This window comes from Pyrgilauda ruficollis, unplaced genomic scaffold (assembly GCF_017590135.1).
Source record: "Pyrgilauda ruficollis isolate IOZ18807 unplaced genomic scaffold, ASM1759013v1 scaffold34, whole genome shotgun sequence".
Taxonomy (NCBI): domain Eukaryota; kingdom Metazoa; phylum Chordata; class Aves; order Passeriformes; family Passeridae; genus Pyrgilauda; species Pyrgilauda ruficollis.
The window spans coordinates 2,709,018-2,734,338 of record NW_024524822.1 but is presented as its reverse complement, the minus strand read 5'-3'; the positions used below and the strand labels follow the sequence as shown (position 1 = coordinate 2,734,338).

The 25,321-nt window shown below is 45.8% G+C and overlaps 1 protein-coding gene across 3 annotated transcripts in view; it reads left to right on the top strand.

Moving 5' to 3' along the window:
- Nucleotides 1-22,020, top strand: part of TNC (tenascin C) — a 49,323-nt gene extending 27,303 nt beyond the window's left edge. For 2 of the 3 annotated variants that reach the window (XM_041474758.1, XM_041474757.1), the window contains 12 exons: nt 1,036-1,308; nt 5,546-5,668; nt 6,873-7,016; nt 8,201-8,320; nt 8,865-9,008; nt 10,396-10,526; nt 12,111-12,243; nt 14,214-14,365; nt 15,763-15,859; nt 17,259-17,420; nt 19,340-19,503; nt 20,698-22,020. In XM_041474758.1, coding sequence (XP_041330692.1) covers nt 1,036-1,308; nt 5,546-5,668; nt 6,873-7,016; nt 8,201-8,320; nt 8,865-9,008; nt 10,396-10,526; nt 12,111-12,243; nt 14,214-14,365; nt 15,763-15,859; nt 17,259-17,420; nt 19,340-19,503; nt 20,698-20,808 — 1,754 coding nt within the window. In that variant the 3' untranslated portion in view covers nt 20,809-22,020. The remainder of the gene's footprint in view (nt 1-1,035; nt 1,309-5,545; nt 5,669-6,872; nt 7,017-8,200; nt 8,321-8,864; nt 9,009-10,395; nt 10,527-12,110; nt 12,244-14,213; nt 14,366-15,762; nt 15,860-17,258; nt 17,421-19,339; nt 19,504-20,697) is intronic. The other variant, XM_041474760.1, reaches the window with a different exon arrangement.
- The last annotated feature ends 3,301 nt before the right edge of the window (nt 22,021-25,321 follow it).

Genomic DNA, 25,321 nt, shown 5'->3' with positions numbered 1-25,321 from the left:
CACCCCGAAGTTGGCACCTCTCTCCTCAAACCAGCTCCTGCTTCCAACAACATCAGAGCTGCTGTGTTCCAGCAGCACTTGAGCTTTCTTGGGAAATGATTGCAGGCTGATTCTCCAGCCCCAGCACCATCAGTTCTTATCTGCACATTCCTGTCTGGGCAGAAGTGAAGATGGGAAGGGGAATCTGGTGGGAGTTTTGAGAGGAAATAAATAGGATTGGCTGTGTGTGGAAGGAAGGATTGCATTTGGTGGGAGGTTTGAGAGGAAATAAATAGGAATGGCTGTGTGTGGAAGGAAGGATTGCACTGGAGGTGCTGTAGGACATAACCACTCCAGCGGCATTTCTCTAGCTAATGGTGCCTGACCGTAAGAGTTAGAGGTGTTTTGCAGGTAATTAATAACTTACAACCCTTGGGATCCTTTTGAATGGGTTCATTAACCAAAGGCAGCAGCTCTTGCATTTAGATTGAAGGGTGCTGTTTAAGAGAGGAATGTTCATGGTTCCCCTTTGCTGTTTAAGAGCACAGTAAAGGATTCATCAGATCAGAATCATCACAGCTGCCAGAAGCACATGAAATAAGGGGTTTGCATGGAGAAAAAGAATTTTCAGCAGCTTCTATGTTGTCCTCCTAGCAGAGAGAGGTCTGACAATGTTCCAGACATGCAGTTCTGTAACAAGAGCTTGTTTTTATTGGCCATAAATGTGTCACACAGGTAGGGAGGGATAAATGCCCAGGAAACTCACCTTTAGCATGTGTAACTCTGCATGTGGGAGACAAAACTGTGTGTCCATGCAGTGGTTTGCTGTTCAAGAGTGAAAGTTAGAATGGGCCTGCACACACTCACATTTATCCTCTTCTGTATGACACTAATATTTATTTATTTTTTTTTTAATAGCTGGCAGATTGTTTCCCTTGCTTTGAACTGTGGTTGAATTCTTGCAGTGTGCTATAGCCAGACCTCAGGCAGGTCTCAGATCAACTGATTAAAAAATCTTTTTTTTTTTTCCCCCACTGCTATCTTCTCCTTTTTTAGAAGCAGAACCCGAGGTCGACAACCTTCTGGTTTCAGACGCAACCCCAGATGGATTCCGTCTCTCCTGGACTGCAGATGAGGGGGTTTTCAACAGCTTTGTTCTAAAAATCAGGGACACCAAAAGGAAATCTGACCCCCTGGAGCTGATAGTGCCAGGCCATGAGCGCACCCAGGATATAACAGGGCTGAAAGAGGGCACTGAATATGAGATTGAGCTCTATGGAATTAGCAGTGGACAACGTTCCCAGCCTGTAAACACAGTAGCATCCACAGGTATTGTCTTTGCAGTGGAAAAAGTGTGACATTCCCTGCTCCTTTTCACAGCCAGCTCGAGCTGTTCCAGAGGTGTCCTGAACTGGCTCCTGCATGTCCCTTGTCCAAGTCACAGCTTCAGTGTGGTGTGGTTATTTGTAATCAGTCCTAGCTTCCCAAGCTTCGTCACTGTCTATTTAATATGGTCTAATTGAATTACTTTAATGACCAGGAATTAGGCAGCAGAGTGTGGCAATTAAAACACTGTCTTTGAGGGCCAAGAAATATTGTCTGTGCATCAGCCTTTTCAGTGATTTTCTGTGACTAATTACATCCCAGCTCTGCACAACAGTTTACCTCCCTAGGAAAGAGTTATGACAAAATGAATTTACCAGGGCCATTGAGAAGTTTATTTATGGCTTGATCAGCAAAGGCCTAAGCGCCATTAATTTAGACTGATCTTACCAGGACCAACATGTGCTGGGTAATTCAAATTGACTTGAGTTTCTTTGCAAAATCAAAGCTTTGATTCAGGTTCATAATTGAGGCGTTTCAATTTGGCACTTTTGAATGAAGTGTTCCAATCTTTTCTTCCACACCAAAATCGTGGTTGCATTCTGGAGCACATTCAAACCTGAAGCATATGATGCAAAGTCTTGTGAGCCAAATTTGGTCTTTAAAAAATGTTGAGCTTGCTGATGTGAAAGTGGGGAAATTTGAAATCAAATTAATTATGGGAGAAAAGGAAAAGGATGAGACAGGAGATCTCACCAAGGCTGCAGCTCCTCCCGAGGGGCAGCTCCCATCTCTGCTCGGGGACAGGGACAGGAGCCAGGGCACGGCTGGGGCTGGGCCAGGACAGCTCAGGCTGGAGCTCAGGGCAAGGTTCTTCCCCCAGAGGGTGCTGGCACTGCCCAGGCTCCCCAGGGAATGGGCACGGCCCCGAGGCTGCCAGAGCTCCAGGAGCCTTTGGACAGCGCTGCCAGGGATGCCCAGGGTGGGCTTGGTGGGGGTCTGGGCAGAGACAGGGGCTGGACTGGGTGATCCCTTCAGTCCCTTCCAGCTCAGGATATGATTGTAAGTTCCATGAGTGAGCAAAGCAACAGGAATGCCTAAAGGAGGCATTTGCCAGGCAGCAACACCTCAGTGTTGAACAGCTTCTCCTTCTCTTCTTCCTCATCCTCCACCCTGCTGCCTGTGGGCTCAGCTGCACTCCTGCCATCACATCCCTGCCATAAACAGCCAGGCCACCCTCATAATCCCCCAGACACTTCCATGAAGGAGAAGGTGCATCAGCAGCCCCCCTTGGCCAGGTTCCTGCTCGTTGACTCCTAATGGAGAGGGATGTTTAAATCCCACTGTACTTGTTAGCAGCAGGTCCCCATCCTCAGAGACTCCAGGATATTTATGGGAAGCCACTGAGAGTCATCATTTTCCTCATGACTACATCCCTGTGCAGCCCTTGCAGGGAGATTTAGCACATGTCACCCACTGGAGCCAATAGCCCAAGAGATGTTTGTCAGCTGTAAATAGCCCATTAATAATGGACAATAGAGCCACAAAAACCCAGCTAAATAACTTGGGCTGCAGGTTACACCACATTGGGTGGGTGGCTGCCAAGGGAGCCAACTAATTTCTTTTTTAGGAGTGGATTATTGCACAAACATATGGATATTTATAGCATTTCCATTGTGGTTGCAAGGAAATATTTCTATTCCTGAAGAGGGAATTTATCCACTGCTGCTCTCAGAGTTGGTGTTTTTTAGACATTTATCTGTAAAATCTCAGTTAAGGTGCAATTTAACCCCCACTAGGAGATCACAACATATCTATGGTCCAATTAATATCTTTGTGGGAGGTGTGAGTCTCATACTGCTCCTTTCCTCTTCTTCCAGTGGTGTTTTGCCACACTGTGACAGCATTTTTTTCCTGAGATGATCACAAAACACTTCACACGCTCTTGATTTGTGATAAATGCAACCTGCTGCTTCCTGTTGATTGGGAGAAGAAAGCCAGGGCACATCCTCCTCTAGTCTGCTGAGAATGCAAAACAATTAGCAAAAAACATCCCTAAAAAAAACAGCTTCTCTCAGGTACCTTGGGTGCTTCAGCAGCCTCTCAGGAGAGTTCCCTGTCTCTCATACAGCTCTTTGGGGATGATGCTGGAGGATAAAGATAATTCACCTGTGCCTGCCCCACGGATGACCTGAGGTTCTCTGTGAGGGCCAGGTCAGGAGCTCACTGGCTGCTTTCCATGCCTGCTTCATTCTGGCTTTCAGGTAGCCCAAGAAGATGATTTCATTCGCTTCTTTTTCATTTCCCTGTGCTCAAAGGTGCAAATCTCTCCCATCTCTGGGACTCATTCCAGGACAGATGCTCTGATGGTCCATTATATTTTCTGCCAGGTTCTCTCCCAGGAAAGCTGCAGCTGGGGGACTTGGGGATGTGGAAAACTCACATCAAAGCTCTTCTTACTGCTCTTTGTCATGCAGCTCACCTGGAGCAGAAAACAAGCCTGAGGCCCATGGAAATGTGCACAGCAGAGTTCAAGTGGGATGGATTGGGGATTTTATTTTCTGGGAAAGGCTGAAATTCTCCATGTGTATGCACACCAAGTGCTGGTCCATCTGTTTGGTCTCCAAAATCATCACTTCCCTTTTTCTTCAGTCTCTCAGGCCACCTATAATGTAAAGCAAAACCAATCTAATTTTAATTTCTCTATTTTTCCTACCTTTTCTTTATTTTCTCTGATTTCCTTCAGCCTGTACCCAAATCAGCAGCACCTTTTTGCACCACGTAGCTTTTCCAACCCCACCTCGCTTCCTTTCTTATCTGTAATTCTTTTCTTCCCTTGGCTTGTCCACGTGAGCAAACCCCACCAACACAACACTTCTAGCGAGCTCCAGAGACATAATTTACATTTCTCTTGAGAGCTCAGTTGTTTTTCTTTCCTTGCCTTTCAGTTGATTTAGTGCCCTGCTGCTTTGGGGACACATGGAACAAACAGCCTCTGACTCCTTTCCCGCAGGCACGTTCTTTCCAGGCTATTTCAAGCCCAATCCCTTTTTTTTTCCTCCTCTTGCCCCCCTTCCCCTGCTCTCAGCCTGTCTCCATTCCTCTTCAAGTGGCTGATGTTTGGGATCTCTCCTCTTTGTATTAATGGCCTGCTCTCTGTGTGTTGTTTGTTTTTTAATACCTCGGGGTTGTTTTGGTTACAGCCAAAAAAAGCTGGAAAGATTGGAAATGGGATGCTCAGTGTTTGTTTTTTAATACCTCAGGGTTGTTTTGGTTACAGCCAAAAAAAGCTGGAAAGATTGGAAATGGGATGCTCAGTGTAAACCTGGAAGTGGCAGCTCTCTTCACGACATCCTTCCAAAGCCCTTTCCATGCTTGTTCTGCAGGATCTTAATTAAGCCTCCAACTAGAATGTTTCAGATACATGTTGGGTTTAAGTTTGGGTTCTTTTTGGTAAAATCTGGGCTTTGTTTGCCCAGCTTACTGATTTAATTTATGAGGGCAAGTGCAGTGGTCAGGTTTTGACAGGGAAAGGCTGAGTTTTATGACAAAGAGCTGCAGGTGCCTTTCTCATGATGGCTGTAGTTGGATGTTCTCTGGATGGGTGTGCTTGAAAGAAAAATCATGGACTCAGAGAGAGATTCCAGGAGGAAAATCTTGTTGCTTCTGGTTTGAAGCCAACAGAAGTTCCAGGAGTGAGTCCTTGAGAGGAGCCTTGATGGGCTCCCACACCTGAGTCCAGGTCTCCTTGGAACATCCTGCATTAGGAACTTTATGCTCAGGAAGAGAGATCTGTCCATGGCTGTCACTGCTGTGTGTCACAGCGGGCTCTGGGGCTCAGTGGAAGGTCTAAAAATCCTCCAAGTGAAACTGGGATAGAAAAAATCTTAAATACAGCATCCCATGGGTAGCAGAATGTAAGTTCTGTGCATGCTCCTCCTGATTTTCTAGAGCACTGAAATCTCTGTTATTTTTATATGTAGATTCACATTGGGTATTTTTAACCTATGCAATACTGGAATGGTCCTGAAAAAAAGGAAAATTTGTTGTAAATAGGTTGTTGCTGCAATAAAACCCTTCAGTTTTGTACCCCCTGCATTAATGTTGTTCAGAGCAGAACACTGACAGCACCAGCTCATGGTTTAGGATGATAAGATAAATCAGTTTTCCAGCACTAAGGACTGACAAACAAATTATTTACCTTTTCCTCCTGTGTGGTGTGTTCTCTGTTCTCCCCTGACAGTGGTTGGCTCTCCCAAGGGAATTTCTTTCTCTGACATCACGGAAAATGCTGCCACAGTCAGCTGGACCCCTCCTCGCTCCCGCGTGGAAAACTTCCGGATCTCCTACGTCCCCGTCACGGGAGGTGAGCAGGGACATGGGGTGCCAGGGACAGCAGGAAGGGTTTGCTGGGCTGCCATCCCTCCTTTCAGTGCATCTCCCAGGTGATCTTGCACAGATCATCTCTTCTTCAGGAATGAGGATGTGCAGCCAGCCTCTGTCTGGACACTGTGTCCACATCCCATGGGCAGGGCTTGTAAGGCAGCTCAGAGGTGGATGCTGGAGTGGTTGTACTCCTAAGAAGTGTCTGTCCGAACCTCCTCAGCAAGGATTAGTTTCCAAACTGTCATTATTTTGTAGGCACTTCATGAGCTGAGCACACTGGAAAAGATGGCCCTTGGAGATAATCACCAGAATCCATGGTTATAACCAAGTTTCAAGGCAGTGATTTACTCAGTGCTCCCCAACGTTGTCTCATTCTGGTTTAGTGTCCAACTTCAAAAACTTCCTCTACTTCAATGTATTTTTAAGCTAATGTAGGGACATCTCTGAAGGGAAATAGCTAAAGAACAAACACTAAAGTCATCAGCACCAAAAACCTGCTGCTGTTGACTGAGACAAGGAAAGATTTAGATCTTTAGACAATATAGCCTGAAAGCACACATGCAGCTTTAAATACAGTGGTCCCACAGAAGAACAGGAATCCTGTCATAAAGTTAGGCACTTGTCTAAGTGCTTTCCTGGAATAAACCCAGGATTTGGAGTAAATATGGGTGCTAAATCCTCAGCCACACACAGAGCACCTTTTAAAATAACATTTATCTTTATTCTAAATGAGGGGGGTAAAGGAGAGTCTTCCAGCCCCCACCACAAACAAGGCAGATCTAAATTGCAAGTCCTGTCCTCAAGGTGTTTGAACTCCCAGGCAGAGACTGCAGGGGTTTCTCCTTACACATTCTCTGGGAAATTGTATTTTTCTGAACAGAAATCACAGAATGGTTTGCATAGGAAGGCACCTTAAAGCTGATCTCATTCCAACTCCCTGTCACAGACAGGGACACCTTCCACTAAAAATGTTGATTTTTCTTACTGAATACAAACCAATGATTTAGATTTAGGTGTTATGGCAACAATATTTGACACCAGTGGTTGTAACTAAATGGGAAAATTCATCTCCTGCTGTAGAAGCACATCCATGGTGGCCATAATGTCTTTAACTTGAAAAACACCCGTCAAGCATTTCCTGGAGTATTGTGTCACTCATCCCTTGGCATTTGGCCCCATCCTAGGTACTCCAAATGTTGTCACAGTTGAAGGGAGCAAGACAAGGACCAAGCTGGTGAGGCTGGTCCCAGGTGTGGACTACAATGTCAGCGTCATCTCTGTGAAAGGCTTTGAAGAAAGCGAGCCCGTCTCTGGCATCCTGAAAACAGGTAATAATGTAAAAGCAGGAAATAGCAGCTCTTTAAATGGATCATCTGACTCAGGGACTGGAGCTGCAGTCCCACCAAGATCCCATTTTTGCTGACCACACAAACTGTAGGAAGCTCTTTTCCCCACGCCTTCTTTGTCTTTGCATTTTACACAAAGATGGAACTTGTAAATTTGATCAGGCTCCCATTTGCTAAATGCTAAATAAACCTGTGAGAGGGAGACAATTCATTTACCATTCTAATTCAGCAGAAAAAAAAAAAAAAAAAGATAAACAGAAGTTTGTTTGGTTCTTTTTTTAATTAATGCTGGTTGTGAGATGAGGGAGCAAAGGGCCAGCTGAGCTGAGCAGTTCAGGCCAGTTTCTGTTGTGGACTTCACATGTCCCAGGTTCCAGACTGTCCTAAGCATAAAAACATTCTCTCTCCTGATTTTTTCCTTCAATATTCTCTCAATATTTTTTTAGCATTCTGTCTCCTGATTTCTTCTTTAAATATCTGTGCAGGAAATGAAGGTTCACTCTGCTCCTGCTGAGCCCTCCTTGTATTCTTTTTGGGGGCTAACAAACATTCAGAAAGCTGAGGCAGAGAGCAAGATGATGAGTACTGGATAATGACAGGAGATTTATAACCCATTCCAGCTGTTCTGGAGGCAAAGATCCATCTTAATTCAGGGAGAGCATAAACCTGTGTGAAAAGTGGAGTCCTGTGAGGAGACAAAGCAGGATGTGGGGGGATTTTGGATGCCTGGCTGGCTGTGGGATTGGTTTGTTCCAAACAAGCTGCTGGAAGGTCACAGTGGCCATCAGCTGCTGTCACTTTGGTTATTTTTCCCAGCTCTGTCTCCTGAATTTGTTCGGAAAAACAACCCAGATTTGAGGGTGTTGAGAGAAATATGTCAGCTTTGACAGAGCTGTTGAGATTGATGGTATCAAAAGTGATCTGAGAACATGGTTAGTTCTGTTTGTTCCCAGAATTTCATCTCTTCCAGCACTGACCTCCCTTTCCAGTGGAGGTTTTGGTGGCTCTTCATAGGCACTGACGTCTTTCCTGCAGAGCTCCACTGCTCCAAAGGGAGTCGTAAAAGCTGCACTGAGTTTTGGGCATTTTCTCTCATGAATTTCCAGCAGAGCATTTCACAGAGCTGAGAATGTTTGTCAAATTCCTTCAATCTGTTTTTCTTCCAGCTCTGGACAGCCCATCAGGCCTGGTAGTGGTGAACATCACAGATTCTGAGGCTCTGGCAACCTGGCAGCCAGCAATTGCTGCTGTGGATAACTACGTGGTGTCCTACTCTTCTGAGGAAGGTGAGAGGAGCTGGGAATGTGGGAGCTGAAGGGTTAAAGCTCTCAAGAGGTGCTGATTGTAACTCTAGGAAAATCACAGAATATCAAGAGTTGGAGGGACCCATTAGGATCCAACTCCTGTCCCTGCCCAGACCCCCCACCAACCCCACCCTGGGCATCCCTGGCAGCGCTGTCCAAAGGCTCCTGGAGCTCTGGCAGCCTCGGAGCTGTTATTTGGAGAAGGGGCTTTGCTGGAAGCATTTAAAAATTGATTGTTTTTATGCAGCACTCTCGATTCAGCCGTGAACAGACATAAGGGAGATTCCTGGGAAGCAGAGGCGGTGTTATAATCCCTGTGAACACTAGAGAGAGCTCACAGTTTTAGAGAAAGGGCTCTGGTGGAACCCAGACTCAGCAGAGGTGCCAGCACAGCCCTGGGCTTTTACCATCCTACACTTGCACCAACTAGGAATAAAACAAATCAGTGAGTGGAGCAGGGAGTTGAGCACACCATGATGTGTCTGAATGAAATCAACACCTCCTTTCTGCCGTGTTCTGTTCTCAGAGCCAGAAGTGACCCAGCTGGTCTCCGGGAACACGGTGGAGTACGACCTGAAGGGGCTGCAGCCTGCCACGGAGTACACGCTGAGCGTCCACGCGCAGAAGGGCACGCAGAGGAGCGAGAGCCTCTCCACCCACTTCACCACAGGTGCCATCCCACCCACAGCTGCCAGCCCTTCTAGGCCCACCTGCTCTCTGTTCCTCTGCTGCCTTTTTCACTGGAAACCTGAATTTTCATAGCGTTTGTGTCAACCTTTCTCCGCTGGGGCTGACCAGAGGTGGTTTTCTGTCACTGATGCTTCAGGTTTAGCTTTTTATTTTTTTCAGATTCTGTGCTGCTTTAGTGCGTGGGTCTGGGCTTCATATCAGGGGATGGTGAGCTCTCTGCACAGAGCAGGGAGACAAAACAATTCCTGCTCTAGCTGGGGACCAGTGGATATTCTCAGTTCAGTTGAAGAAAGAACAGAAATGATTTCTCCCAGGCTCAGCCTGAGAATCTTAGAGGAAAGAATTAAAACAATTATTATCTCTCCTTCTGTAACCATTGTTTATGTTATGGTTTTCCACAGTGTGCTATTCATAGTTCACCAATAGTGTGAGATATTTCTACTTTGAAACCAATCAAGTCTCACCCTAGTGAGTCACATTATAAAAGACCTGCTACTTTCATTAAACACTTCTGCCTTCTGATCCACTGAAAGACTGGAGTCTTTCTGTCCCTGACTCAACAGGGACAGGGACCAAGGACAAATGATCCAAATCTCAAGCCCAAGGGCATAAACAATGGAATGAAGAGAGAAAAACAAGCAGGATGGGATTCATAAGCTAAAGCTGTAATTGGACAATTAAATCCAATATGCAAATGGACCAAAACTTATAAAAATATGAGATCACCAGTTCTGCAGAATCACAGAGCAGGAGCTCTTCTTTGGCTGCTGAAGGTGCCTGGCTGGTTTCACACTCTTGGCTTTCAATAAGCATCAATGGGATCAGGGATGTTTCTCACTTTCCTGCCTTGGCTTGTCCCTGGGTATTAATTAGGGAGCCACACCAATCCAGTCCTGTAATCACAGAGGGGAAGGGAAGCTGGAGACTGGAGCCAGACCAAGCAGGAAAAGTTTTCCTATTCTATAAAGGTTTCCTATTCTCAAAAGTTTTCCTACTCTAAAAAAGCACAATTGGAAACCAGAGTTTTATTTCCTGAGAATATGTAAATACCAATCTGTCTTCTTGTGAGAAATAATGAAATGCACAATTTTGTCTCAAAAGACATTTCAGTGCAATTGCTCATAAAATAAGGTGCCTGGAACAAGGCAATATTTTAACTTAGATAAAGTTAACACTTTTATTTTAAATTACCAATGGGAAAATTAATTCTTAACCACAAAAGTTAAGGTTGAAATGTTTTTTTCATTTCAAATTTCTCTGGAGAGAAGGTTTGTTTTCCTGGCTTGTTTTAATATACGGCCCACAAGATAACCTGTGGAATTCACATTGTATGGATGTGATTGTAATTGCTGTGGTGTCTCCTGCAGGGCTGGATGCTCCAAGGGATCTGAGTGCCACCGAGGTGCAGTCAGAAGCAGCTGTGATGAGCTGGAGGCCTCCCCGTGCTCCAGTCACTGGATATCTCCTGATCTATGAATCCATTGATGGCAGAGTCAAGGTAAATAAACCTGAGGGGCTGTGCCTCAAATCTGGGCAGTGGAGATGCTCTGAAGTGTCCAGCAACACAACATAACTGTGTGCCTTAATTTAAACACTAAATTTAAAACTACTCACTGCCTCTTTCAGTGCTAGACTGAACACAAATGCATTTAAAACCTCCTAAAGGACTTTCTTACATTATACCCTGAAACAGAAGCTCCATTGAAGACTGAATTTTGCCTTTCATCGCTCCACAATACAGATAAAAGCACAAACATTTTCCTTCATTCCAGACCTGTATCATGGAGTAAACTCACACCCCCAAAGGATGTGACTCACTTTTCTGAACTCAGGGGAAATCCCTGTGCAAAGGTATTGGATTATACCAATATTACTGAATGGGACATACCTTGGCTTGTCTGGTCCCTGCTGCTGAGCCAAACAGCAGCACCTGTGGTGTTTTGCACCCCAGAGATGCTCTGGCTAGCTGTGAGCTGCAGCTGAGCACGTGGGGACGAGTCCGGGCATGCTGAGCTCCAGTGCTTACGGCTGGGGCTCCTTGGTAGAAGAGGGTCACTCCTCAGGCCTCCCTGTGCTGGAGAAACCCTTTAAGGCGATGGTGAGGAAGGAGTCGGTCCTCATGGAGGTTAATCCAGGGTTTTCATTCTGGGCCACAGGGCCTCTAAATGCAGTAACAACTCCTCAAGAGCATGGCGTGCCCATCCTTTTATCCAGGGGAGGGAACACAGGGAGCACCAACCTGGTACAGGGGGAGGGGGTCTCAGGTGAGAGGGACACCTGGGTGGGCCAATGCCCCCCAGGGGGTGGAGAGCATCCTTTGAACCTGCCAATCACTCGGTGCTCCCCTGGAATTTCTGGGTTGCTAGACAGTGCCCAGCAGGAGTCAGGGTGGGGAAGGGAGAGGTGATTGACACCCCACCTGGGGAAGGAAACTTCAGGGAGAAGCCAGGGAAACTGAGGCACCCCATGACGATACATCGCAACACAAAGGGGTGTCTAAGGAAGGATGAACTGCCTGTGGAAGTAATTCTTATTCTGCTATAATTTTAATTTGTTCCTCCATAATTAGATAATAATAAATGCTAAAATGTAAATCAGGTAAATCCCAGAAAAAAGAAAATTTTGGATGCCCAGCCTCGATCAATGGAGAGGATTCTAATCTTCAGAAAGGCAAATTCCTCAAGCACACTGAAAATCAGTCTTTTAATGTCACAGCAAAACTGCCTTTTAAAGCCTGTATTGCAACATTTGCCTGTCCTAAAGGATGAGTTCCCCATTTTTTAATGAATTTCACAATCTGTACATTCAGGACATGTAAACATTTATGTTGCCTTTCTTTCAAACCTCCCAGCCTATACATTATGATGGTAAACATTCATTTCCAGGCAGGCTTTATTGAACTTTTAAAGATTAGCTTGGAGTAGCTTTATATTAATTAATCCAGATGGTTAAAGGTACCATCAATGATTATGACAAAAAAAAAACAAACCAAAAACAATGTGACAGACCAAAATATGTAACCATTCTGGTCATTATGATTTATTTCTCTGAGATTTCCCTGTATTATTTCTTTTCTCCACAGGAAGTCATCCTAAACCCCGAGACAACTTCCTACAGCCTGACAGAGCTGAGTCCCTCCACACAGTACACAGTGAAACTGCAGGCCCTGAGTGGAGCCCTGAGGAGCAAAACCATCCAGACCATTTTCTCCAGCAGTAAGGACATTAAAATAATCTGAATTATCTAAAATAATACTGAATACTAATCTAAAATAATCTAAATACTGCTGAGCTCTGCTGTGAGGACACAGACCCCACACAGGATTTTAATCCATTTGTGGTGTTGGTGCAAAGTCCCTGTTCCCCCAGACCTGTTTTCCCTTGGCAGGATGAAATCCCAATATCCATCCACATCAGCCTCACAGTCTGGTTTAACATCCTTCCTTGCCATGTGAAATATCAGCAGGAATTCTTTAAAATCCAGCTGACACTTAGATTTCTTCCTGTATTGATCCCAGCGAGCAGGGAAAACAAATCAGAGTTTGGAGCTGAAATGAAGCAAACCACAAAGGCCCACACAAATCAGTGCTGGGGGCTGAGCAGATGGATTTCTGGGCAGGTTTTTCTCCCCTCTCTGAGATGGGCTGTCTCAAAGCCCCTCTGCACGTCAGCTCCAGCCCAACAGGGCAGCTCTGCAAGGATAAATTGGCTTCTCTGAAGGTCACTTCACATCTGACATTAAAAAAAGGAGTTGTTCTCTATTAGCTGTGACACTTTGCCTGTCATTTGTCTCATTTTTCCCAGTTTTCAGCCTTTCAGGCCCAGCAGGACCTTCAGTCATTCCCATTCCCCTCCTGCTGCTGGCACCAACTCCAGCCCAAGGACTGCCAGAAGTCACCCAGCCCCAAGTCTGCCCTGTCACTGCTTGTGCAGAGCAGGATGAAGTCACCAATTCATCCAGAAAGAGGACAGGAATTCAATCTGGGTGTATTTAGGTGATGTTTGGCAAATTGACCACGAGTAGGAACTGACCAGGTGCCTTCAGCTATGTGAACAGTGTCAGACTCATTCAGGCAGAGGCTTAAGACTGGCCTTAACTCCAAAAATACATTCTTGTCTATTTAGTGACAGGGAAACACTGAAGGAGCCCTCTGCAGAATCACTTTTCTCCAAATCCCAAAGCTGGTGGAAACTTGCTTGGCCTCAAATCACACCAGGGGAGGTTTGGATTGGATATCAGAAAAAAATTCTTCATGGAAAGAGCTGTAAAGAATTGGAATAAGCAGTGTTGGAATCCCCATCCCTGCAAGTATTCAAAATAGATGTGGAGGTGGCCCCTGGGGACATGGTGGTGAACATGATGGTGGGACTGTGTTAATGGTTGGACTTGATCTTAAAGGTCTTTTCCAACCTTAACAATGCCATGATTCTGTGAAATTCTCTGGAGCTGAAGTACACGCAGGGATGTGTAACACTGGCAAGGACCAGCAGCCACTCTGTGAGAAGCTGCAGGTAAAAACTCTCCTTTGGACTCACCTGGAACAACACTTAATTGGCTGAAAAAGTTAATGACCTGAGTGAATAAAAACAAGAAAAAATAAAAAAGAAAAGGTTTTTTAGGGGGGTTAGAAATTGTTCTGACTGCAATGATTTTATTGCCTTGTTGTCAGAAAGAAAAGCTTAACAACATTTTCCTGTAGTTTCAAATGTTGCTGTTTGCTTTGTTTTTTAGGAGTGTAGCTTTATAACACATTTAATATTGTCCTTGCTAGCAAAACACTCACAATTAATTTATTTTTGATCGAAGTCCTGTCTTTGTATCCCCCTTCTGTTTTCCGTCACATGAGCAGAGATTGGTAGATTTGTTTTTCCCCAAAAATTGCTGTAACACAGCTCCTGAATTTCAGCTTTTAGCTGGAGGATGCACTGCCATCCTAGCAGGGAGTAGTTATCTCACATTCCCAGCACTTCCAGAAGTGCAGACAGATGTGAAAAACCACATTCAAAAGAAGAATTCACCTCACCAGCTGTATCCTGTGGATGTTCTGTATGCAGGATGCAATTACAACCCTGTTCCTGGGATCTGTAGCTGTCCCACAAGGGATTTTCCTCAACCATCTGCATTGGGCACATTCCTTGTAACTGCTGATTTCCTAAGGAATGCTTTCTCTTCCCTGTGTGTGCAGCTGGGCTCCTCTATCCCTACCCCAAGGACTGCTCCCAGGCCCTGCTGAATGGAGAAGCCACCTCTGGGCTCTACACAATTTACCTGAACGGGGACAAGGCTCAGCCTCTGCAAGTGTTCTGTGACATGGCCGAGGATGGGGGCGGCTGGATCGTGAGTATGGGGCCGGGGCAGCACATCCCATCCTGCTCATACCAGGCACCCTCAGAGTGTTATTATCACAGTAGGGCTGTCCTGTCTGTAAAATTGGGGAGTTTTATCTTGGGTAGGTGTAATGGTTTTGGTTCACCAATTTGAGATTTCACCAGCTTTGAGGTTTCCCAGCCAATGCACCAATGAGTGTGGAGGGTTATTATCACAGTAGGATAATGTTATTATCACAGTAGGGCTGTTCTATCTGTAAATTTGGGGAGTTTTATCCTGAGTAGGTGTAGCAGTTTTGGTTCACCAATTTGAGATTTCACCAGCTTTGAGGTTTCCCAGCCAATGCACCAATGAGTGTAGTAGGTTCAGTGCTGGCCAATCACCAGTGCACTCACTTCCTGCTGTGCGGTAGGACTAGGAGAAAGGCAAAGCAGGCTCAAAACCTTAAAAGATGCTGGCCAAAATTTTATTAACAGTAACTAAACAAGAAAAAAGAAAAAAAAAAAAAAAAAAAGTAAAAATTTAAACAAACCCTTCAGAACAGTTTTCCTCCCCCCACAACCTTTCCTTTTCCACTGACAATGTAAAGAAACAAAACTTAAAATTTCCAGTCAGTTTACCACATCTAAAACAGTCTTTCTTCAGTTCACTTAGGCAGAGAAGTCCCTCTTGAAAAACTATGACAGTAGGATACTCCAGTGCAGGGTTGCCAGCTCTTTCTGTAGTTGCAGGGGAGAGAGGTGTCTCCAAAGGATGGGTCACACCCCTGGTTTCAGCCCTGATCTCTCTCCGCTGGTGGAAGGGCTGTTGAAATGACCATATTGGATAACACATCTTCTAAATAATCACCAAGGAGAGGGGGGTTTAACTGACTCTGTCTGAATGAGAGAGGGAGTGAGGGAGGTTAAAGCATGGCCCAGGGGAAGCATTTGTTCAGCAGACACAGGGTGCAGTGGCTTCCAAAGCCACAGTGCAAGGGACACATCCCACCCAGCCAACAAAGGAATGGCAGTAAATGCCACCTCTCCACACTGACATCCCCAAATCTGAACAAGCCAAAGGGAGCCAGGGCACAGAAAGGCAGGAGGAGCTGGAGGAATGCTTGGCTGGGAGATGAGGGGTGGAAAAACCCTTGGCTGAGAAATCCAGAGCTGCAGGATGGGTTTAAAAGGGCAGAAAGCAGGAACTGAGAGGCCACATCATGCAGAGGAGCCTGGGAACCCTACAGAGAAATTGGAGACTTAAAAAATACATGGAGCATCCAAAAACCTGTGTGCAACTTAATCCTTGCAGTGAGCTCTGCTGGGAGGGGTAAAGGCAGGGCAGGAGAAATGCTCAGCTCTGTGTTTGTAAAAGCTCTTCCCCTCTGGTCAGGGCAGTCTGTCCATAACATTTCCTGCTTTTAGGTGTTCCTGAGGCGTCAGAATGGAAAGCAAGATTTTTACAAGAACTGGAATACTTACGTGGCAGGGTTTGGAGATCCTAAGGATGAATTCTGGATAGGTAAGTGCTGAAAATTTGTATTTTTGAAAAAAAAAAAACAAAAACAAAAACCCAAAAAACAAAACAGAAGCACAGCCCAAAAGTCCAGGAGCTACTGAGAGGCCTTCATTTAGCTGGCAGGAATATTTGTAAAGGGGAACAGGAGAAAAGCAGCCAGGGACACCCTACATGAGGGAGACTGAAAGGGCCAGGCTCAGCCAGTCCCCCAGCTGCAGTTCAAAGGTGCCATGCTGGGGTCACCAAATGAACCCACCCAGTGCTCCCTGGGGCTCTGGGAGCAGTCAGAGGTGACCTGGGAAGCACGTTCTGCTTCCTGTCCTCCTGGGACACCCCCAGCAGCAAAGGCTTGTGATCCAGAGAGGAAAAGCAGGCAAATAGAAGTCATAAACTCACATTTTGGTAAAACAGAAGTAAACCCTCCACATTTTCAAAGGTTGTGCTGCATTTTTCTGATTATAAATGAAAGATGATGATGATGATGATGAAGATGATGATGATGGTGATGATGATGATCATCATCATCATCATCATCACACAGCACAACTTTGGTTGTTTTGCCCAGCCTGTTTCTATTATTTGAAGGGAAGATCTCTCCCAGTCAGCCTGGGACTATTTATTTGCTTTTGTGCTGACATCACCCTAGAGCTGATCTGGCTCAGGGTCCTCACCAGTGCTGGTGTCCTGCTCTGTTTGTGCAGTCCAGTATGGCCCCATTTATGGAATAATGGCATGGCAAATGTCCTGGTTTTGCATGGGAGGGAGAGCTTTGGCCACTTCTCTATTTCAGCAATGTCCAGTGCTTTGAATGGCTTTGGGTTCAGTGACCAGCACTGAACCCACCACAACAAAGTGAAAACCATGGAGAGACTAATGCCTTAAGGAACCTGGAAATCAAACAACACAGTTTTGAGATAACATTAGTATAGAAGCAATGTAAAGGTTGATCTTTATTGGAGGCCTCTAGAGGTGAATGTGGAAAATGTCCACAAAAGCCCCTCCCCCAGGGGGTGAACACAGTTTTTAGAAATTTAGCAAATTAGTATAATTGACAAAACCACCAATTAGGACCACAAGTGGTGATGCAATCTCCCCCCAGTTCAAGCCCCTTCTAAATCCTCCCCCCTCAGATGGAACTGAACTTTGTTGATGAAAATGAGTCTCAAAGAGTTTTTTCTTGGCCTTGGTTCCCAGGGAGAACCAAGATGGGGTAGGGGCTTTGGAATGTGTTTTGTCTTTCTGCCTGGGAAAAAGGTAGGGAAAAGCACTGGGAAAAATAAGTAGGAATGCAGCAATAGGCTACAGAGCTCCAAATATGTGTGTAAAGAATACAGAGAATTCAGAAAAGAAAAAAGGCAAAAAAACATTCAGCATCAATACAAACATTCCTTCCTGCCCACAGGTCTGGAGAACCTGCACAAAATCACTTCTCAGGGCCAGTATGAACTGCGGGTGGACCTGAGGGACAAGGGGGACACGGCCTATGCTGTGTACGACCGCTTCAGCGTGGGCGATGCCAAGAGCCGCTACCGCCTGCGCGTGGATGGCTACAGCGGCACAGCAGGTGAGAGCAAAAACTGACTTTCCCTGCTTCTAATTCCTCCCATTAACTCAAGGAAACTGTGTGAATACTGCAGATCAGCAGGTGTCTCTCCTGTGTGAGTGTCTTGGTTTGAAAAGACAGGTGTCTGCTAAGGAAGGCAGGAGCCACCCCTGACATGGAAAATGTAAACCTTCTCTCCAAGTGATTATAATTTTGAAATTAAGGTGCCCTCAGGGATAGATATGGGAGAAGGAATAACAGTTCTTTATTAGGGAAGAAAATTTTAAAAATAAAATAAACAATGCAGTAATATAAAACACCACTGCCAGAGTCAGAGCAGGAGCTGACCCCTGTGTGTCAGGGTGGTGGCACAGCACCATCCCATGGGGGCTCAGCCCTCCTGCAGTGCCAGCTGTGGTTCTGCTGGAGCAGGGATCCTGCACAAGGCTGGAGTTTTCCTCTCAAGCTCCAGGGCTACTGGAGATGGGCCTGCTCTCCCTCTGGGAATGCAGGGCAGGAGAAAGCTGCTCCTCTGGGAATGCAGTGGGCAAAGGCTGCTGTGCTGTTCCAGGCTCAGATTGTATCCAGGTAGGAATGCTTGGCTCCTGCCCTGGGCGGAGCATCTCCCCATGGGATGCTGGAATTTGATCAGCCATGCAGGGACACTCAGTGGCCATGGACAGCAGAGATCTCCTGGAGGGAGGATTGGCTGTGGGAGAGATAAAGAAAAAACTGCCCAATGCACAGAGGAGAACTGCTCCACCTCTGACAGATGGGAAATACACACCCCCAAACCATATCTTACAAGCCAGGACAGTGAGGTGTTCAAAAATCAAACATATCCATATATTTATGTTTCCGTTTTATATCCTCTAGGCATTTTTGTGCCATATTTTATGGCCTCATTATGGCAGGATTGAAACAAGTGTATTAAACCACAATATATCTCATTTGGCCAATCTTGGTTGTCATTTATACAGCCAATAATAGCCTGGCACAGCTTCTTCTCCTGTCAGTAGAATTTGCAGCAAAGCCCTGCTGTAATGTGATTTATGATTTTGCTGAACAAATCATCTGCCTTTATAATCACACTGGGGCAAACCCTGCAGCCCTTGGTGAATCCTTTTCAGGGCTTCACAGGATTAAGAGATAAATCCAGTTTAACAATATGTCTTAAAAGGAGATAATTTCACACTGCTGGGTGCATAAACCAGAGCAGAGGTGTGGGTGTGGGCTCTGCCCTGTGACCAGCACAGGAGCTTTTACCCAGACTACAGAGATACAAAGGAAATGCAGCAGCAGAATGAATGTCTATTTAATTTAGATGGGATATTGGGAAGAATCCTTCCCCGTGAGGGTGGGCAGGCCCTGGCACAGGGTGTCCAGAGCAGCTGGGGCTGCCTCTGGATCCCTGGCAGTGCCCAAGGCCAGGTTGGACAGGGCTGGGAGCAGCCTGGAACAGTGGGAGGTGTCCCTGCCATGGCAGGGGTGGAATGAGATGAGTTTTAACATCCCTTCCAGCCCAAACCATTCCATGATTCTGTGATTTAAGGCAAATTGTCTAGTGCAGAGTAGTAGTAACTGCTATCATGAGTAAGATTCAGTGAGTATAGAGACTCTTTTGATCTTGATTCCTTCCTTGTGAACACCTCTTTGGTCTTGGCTTGTCCACACTGTAAAATCCAGCTTTTAGCAAGAAGTATAGAAATTGGCATGCATGGAAAAAAACCCCACTTCATATACTGGGAATTAGAGACCACATGAAAAAATATTTTGACCTGCCTGCAAAACCAAAAATTGTGCATTTCTCTCTGTATGAAAAAAAGTCAAATTTAAAAAAATTAAGATGCAGACAGGGCATGGCACAGTCCAAATATTTTCATGAAAGCTAAACCAGGCAACCCACTGACCTTGCTCTTTCTTTTGCCCCATCCATCCAGGTGACTCCATGACCTACCACAATGGAAGGTCTTTCTCCACCTTTGACAAGGACCATGACTCTGCCATCACCAACTGTGCTCTGTCATACAAAGGAGCTTTCTGGTACAAGAACTGTCACCGAGTCAACCTGATGGGCAGATATGGTGACAACAGCCACAGTCAGGTGAGTTTGTCTCTGAAGGCTTCTCTAATGCATGAGAGGAAGGGAAATTGCAGTTATGGGTTTTTCTGATGGTTCAGCCAGCCAAGAATCACTGCATCCCCTCCTCCCACTCTCCAGGAACATAGGGAAATGTATGGGCTCACAAAACAGGAATTTAACATCAGCTGGTAAAATCTTGTTGGCTGTGTCTGATTTTCCAAGGCAATATCTCAACTGTGCAGGGAATAATTGTAGTTTTCAACATGTGAAACAAAAATATTTCTCCTCCCATGAAAGCCAGGCAAGGAGGGACAGCTCTGAGTGACAGAGGTTTAACAAGATCAAGCTCAGGGTGCTGCACCTGGGTTGGGGCAACCCCAGGATCAATCCAGGCTGGGATGAGCAGCTGGAGCAGCCCTGGAGAGGGACCTGGGGGTGCTGGGGGTGAGAGCTGGAGCTGCCCCAGCCCTGAACCCCCTGCCCTGGGCTGAGCCCAGCGTGGGCAGCAGGGCAGGGGGATTGTGCCCCTGTGCCCTGGGCTCAGGTGAGACCCCACCTGCAGAGCTGCCCCAGCCCTGGCCCAGCACAGGGAGGAGCTGGAGCTGCTGGAGAGATCCAGAGGAGGCACCAGGGGGAACAGAGGATGGAGCAGCTCTGCTGGGAGGGAAGGCTGGCACAGCTGGGATTGCTCACCTGGAGAGGAGAAGCTTTGGGGTGAGCTCAGTGTGGCCTTGCAGGGCCTGAAGGGGCTACAGGAAAGATGGAGAGAGAAGATTTGTAAGGAGCTGGAGTGCCAGGACAAGGGGGAATGGCTTCAAACTGACAGAGAATAGGTTTAGGTGAGATACTGGGAGGAAATTCTTTCCTGGCAGGGTGGGCAGGCCCTGGCACAGGGTGCCCAGAGCAGCTGTGGCTGCCCCTGGATCCCTGGCAGTGTCCAAGGCCAGGCTGGAGCAGCCTGGGATAGTGGAAGGTGTCCCTGCCCACAGCAGGGGTGGAACAAGATGATCTTTAAGGTCCCTTCCAGCCCATCCAGTGTGTATTTCCAGCATTTTGTGACCTCGTGTGGGTGGGTTTGTACAGGTTGGACATTCCACAGCCCCTTGTGCTTCCCAAAGCTCCTCCACTTCATGGTGCCTCTATACCCAAACCAGAAACTTCTCCAGTCTGAACCAGGGGCAGCAAATAAAAGTGCCTCTGCCTTTGCCTTCACAGGGTGTCAACTGGTTCCACTGGAAGGGCCACGAGTATTCCATCCAGTTTGCAGAGATGAAGCTGAGACCCTCCAGCTTCCGGAACCTGGAGGGGCGTCGGAAGCGAGCGTAGAGCCCGGGGGCTGCGGGCAGGGGCAGGGGAGGGGATGGAGAGGGGGGTGTGGGGAGACCCTCGGGCATCGCTGGCCTGGGGCTGTGAGGAGCTGGGACTGGTACCAAAGCATCGGTGAGCCGTGGCCCGGCAGAGGCTTTGCAGCATTCCAAACAAAAAAAGCCTTAAAGCATCCCAGAGTTTCCAGCAGAGCAGCTCCAGCTGCCCACCAGGAACGTCCTCCACACCAAAGACAACGATCTCAAGGGTTCTGTGTTGTTTTATTAATTTTTTTTTTTAATTTTTTTTGCCAGAAAGCGTCTGGGATAAAGTTCTTCCGACATCTGACGATCTCTTGGGTGGCCCAGGGGAGGGGAGGGAGAACAGCTTTGTATATTGGTAGTTTGTTTTAGAACCAGCCATATTTTACACACAGAAATGTGTAAGATTAATTATCATTATTATCACTATTATTATTATTAGTTATAAGTTAAAATAATTGGTGGTGTGAATGCCTTTTTTATATATATCAAGTACCACAGAGAAGGAGGGAATGCGAAGGGAAAGCAGTAGGTTTTTAAACTTAAGCATAAGATTAATATTATTAATATAAAGACAAAGTAATAATAATAATAATGATAATAATAATAAGCTACATTTTGTCATTTTTAAGAGAACCATGCTTTTAGAAACACAGCAGGACAGTGTCTGATTGTAAATTTTTTTTTATAAATAAAAGCACAATTACTTTTAAATAAATTTCTACTTTTTTTTTTTTTTTCATCCATGTGGAGTTTGTGCATGTCCAGGATATATTTACTTAGATGGGGAAATAAAGACAGACTGAGATGAATTAGGCTGCTGAGCCCCTACTGAAAACTGTTCCTTTTTGTCAGTGACTGGTTGTAATTATTCTGGTGGGTTTGTTACAGTGAAATGCCCATGAAGATTTGGGTTCTTTCAGAAGAGAATTCTTTTTTTTTTCCTGCCCAAAAGCTTCTTCCATGTTTTTCTAAGTGCTACTGACCAATGCTTGCTCCATCTAGGTGGGAATAACTAACAAAGCAAAACAAAGAGAACCCAGAGTTGTTGTTAGGTACCATGGGCAGTTTGGACACTTGTGTAAATAAAGGGCTCTTTTTTTTTTTTTTTTTTTTTTTTTTAATATGAATGAAAATCCATGTAGTTCCTCTGTATTGCACCCTGCAGTTCAAGACAATAAAAGATCTCTTGTTTTAATCCAGTCTCTCTGCCCTACTTCAAGATTGCATTTTGCAAACATTTTTCAAATGTTTTTTAAATGTTTCTTGCCTCACTCCTGGCTGAAGTTACACTCCTGAACATTGTTTGTGTTGCACGGGGAGCATAAATTTCCTTTGACCCTCCAGGGCAGTGGCAGCAGTATATTAAATTAATTCTCTGTAATTAATCGCCCTTCCTAGGTGTTCATCACAGTAAATTATAGTCAGCATAATGGAGAACAAATCCAGTAATGAAGAAATATGCTCTGCTCTCCAGATGCTTTCCAAGCTATGAGGAAATGGCACTGGATCAGTGTTTCTGGACACTGGAAAGCTCTGGCAGTCTGTTTGCAGACAGTCAGAGGAAGAAGTGACATTTATGGGATGATTTCCTCATTTCTGGTAACATCCCAGAGCTGTCTGGCTCTGCCTCTGGTGTCATTTACCTTGGCAGATCCGAAGAGCTCCTGGAGACAGGCTCAGGTTTGTGCCTCGCCCCAGACAGGAGTCAAACACGCTGCACAAAAGGAAGCTGATATTTCCTGTAATTACTCACTGACAGATGCCCTGCTTGGTATTCTCCATGATCCCCATTGAGAGAGGGAAGCTGGCAAATCCTTGGAGTCAGACCTGCCAAAACACCCTTCAGAGCTGACACAAGCTTGATTTGGGACCAGCAGCTCCACCATGGGCTCCTGGAAGGGAAATTCACTGGCTTTTCCCTCTTTCCTGTTTGTAACTCATGAGAAGAGTTTAAAAACATGCTCAAATTTGAAATCTGTTCATGAACCTGCCAAGCCTCAGTGCCGGGGTTCGTCCTTAATGTGATGAAGCAGCTTGGGAGCCTCAAGGGGGCAGGAGAGGAAGGGCTTCAAAATTATTTCCTCAGCCAGATTTTAGGTCCAAAAGGCACTGAAGGAGATATCTGGGGGCATGAGAGGGGTTTATGAGGTTAGGACTGTATCCATGAGGTATTTTTGAGACAAGTGGATGGAAAATTCCTTTTCCAGTGTCACTGCCCTAACCTTAACTACAGTCTGAGAAAGAATTCATGCTTGGGTTTCTTACTTAAGTGAGGTGAAAACTTCAAGCCAGGTGGGCAGAAGTCAGCTGGATGCATAATTTGGGGGAGTGAGGCTGATGGCAGCTTTCAAGTTATTCAATCCCCTGGCTTTTTGTGAGACTTGGACTGCTAAGTGATGTGGTTGTTTCTGACTCCAGGCATGAGTGTGCAGTGATTAGAGCACTGCAGGGTGATGTGGGAGATGACAGATACCTTAAATTCTTCCCTCTGCCACAGAGGTGTCACCTTGGTGTCAGCTGAACTGGAGCACCCACATCTGCTGCATCACCTCTGGGTGCAGCTCCCTCACCTCCTCTCGTGATGCAATTCCAGCCAAGGGAACTGATCTCACCCATTGCTGAGCTGGATGTCACCAGAAAGCCAGGGAATCTCACCTGAGCCTGCAGTAGTGAATAAGTAGCCCAGTGATTTGTGACAGAAAACACAAATTCCCCATCTTTCCTGCCCAAGGATGTCTCTTCAATCAAATTACAAGTTTGGCTTGGTTTACTCTAAAAGAAGTTGAGCATAACTGAGGGTCAGAGAGCATGAAAAACAAGAAATTGAGTACTCAGTGATCCAGTGGCTGCCCCTGCGACTCATTTGGTCTCAGGCTTCACTACCTGAATCCAAAACTGCAGCCTTGAAAAACCTTCTTGCAGCTGCCGTGTTAATCCTAGGGCTGTTAAACTCTGAAGGGGCAGTACCTTTTTTCCTTTATTTTTCCTCTTCCTTTTCTCCTTCTCCTTATTTTCATCTTCTTCTTCTTCTTCTTCTTCTTCTTCTTCTTCTTCTTCTTCTTCTTCTTCTCAGCACTCTTTGTGCTTGACCCACTGAACATTTTCTACCACAATTTGATTAGAAAGGGAAGCAGACTAGAAATGTTCAAGTGTCATCAACAAGCAGCAGCTTGATCCCAGAAAATGGCAAGGAGGTGGCATCAGCCTCACAGGCACCTTGCCACTTTTTATTTTCAACTTCCAGGGATGAGAACAAGATGACCCAGGAATAGAGCTGGGATTGCTGAGGTGATGCTTGGCTGGTTGCTGCTGGTTCTCTGCACTCCATCAGGAGCTCAAGGCAGAGAATAATTCTTCACAGAGTGTTACAAACACAGAGAATTGACAAAATGATACCATTTATTTAATGGGAAGTGGGTAAAATAATGTAAAATGAAAATACAGGAGACATGAACCCACCCCAGCAGCTTTGGAGCTCCTGTTCAGCACTGCCTTAACATTTTCTTTGAAATAAGTCAGCTCCAGCCTTTGTTCCTCCACTTTCCCCCGGTGATTTCCCCAGCAGGTACAGAAATCTCAGGCCTCAGAGCTCCAGCAGCTCTATGTGTGTGTTCAACAAATGTTGGTCCTGATAAACAAGGTGTGGTTTGTCAGCAGGAGACTGCAAGCAAAGCTCAGCCGGAACTGCACGGATGATCTTTATTCTTGGAGGGCCCTGGAAAAACACACATCTTAATCAGGCCTTCAATCTAAAGGTGAAGGAGTTGGTGTAGGTGAGAGGGAAAGACGATTCTCAGCAAAAAAAAATTAAAAAAAAAAAAAAGGCAAAAACCAAAAGACAAAACGAGAATAAAAGATGATGTAAGAACTGCTCTGGCTTTCTGGGTCACCCTCGCCTGCTCACAAGCTGTTCCTGGCTCCATCCCAAAGGTTTAGGAGTAGAAACACAACCTGATGATGTACAGTGAGGTTTTCACTTGACTTGCAACCTTGGTGAGGAATTTCCACGGGGCTGAGAATGAGTCTCCATCCGGGCTTGCATCAATCATGTTCCTGCTGCAAAATGAATCAGGCCTGTTGCGCTTTGCAGTGGCAATGAGATCCCGAGTGGAGGCTGCAGCAGGAAAATGTAACCCCACACAGGCATTTCAACAGCTGTGCAAGCTAAAGGAAAGTTTCCTGGAGGAGGCAGGAGTTATTGGACAGGAGAAGTTATTGCAAAATAAAGAGGCTGGTGCTGTACCCATCTCTGTATTCCTTCCACTCCTACATTTAGGCCTACTCAGCTGAAAAATCCACTTCAGCTTTAGTCACTCGTGAAGTGTGGGGAGCTCATGGTCTCTCTGAGATGCTATCTTGCAGGGTTACTCACTTGTGCCCTTTCAGACACTGGGGATAAGGCTTTGGGTATTTTTAGGGCAAAAGTCCCCTCTCAAAACCTCTGAAATTTCGGAAGTCTGGGCTGAGCTTTTCCAAGGGGTCTTGCAATG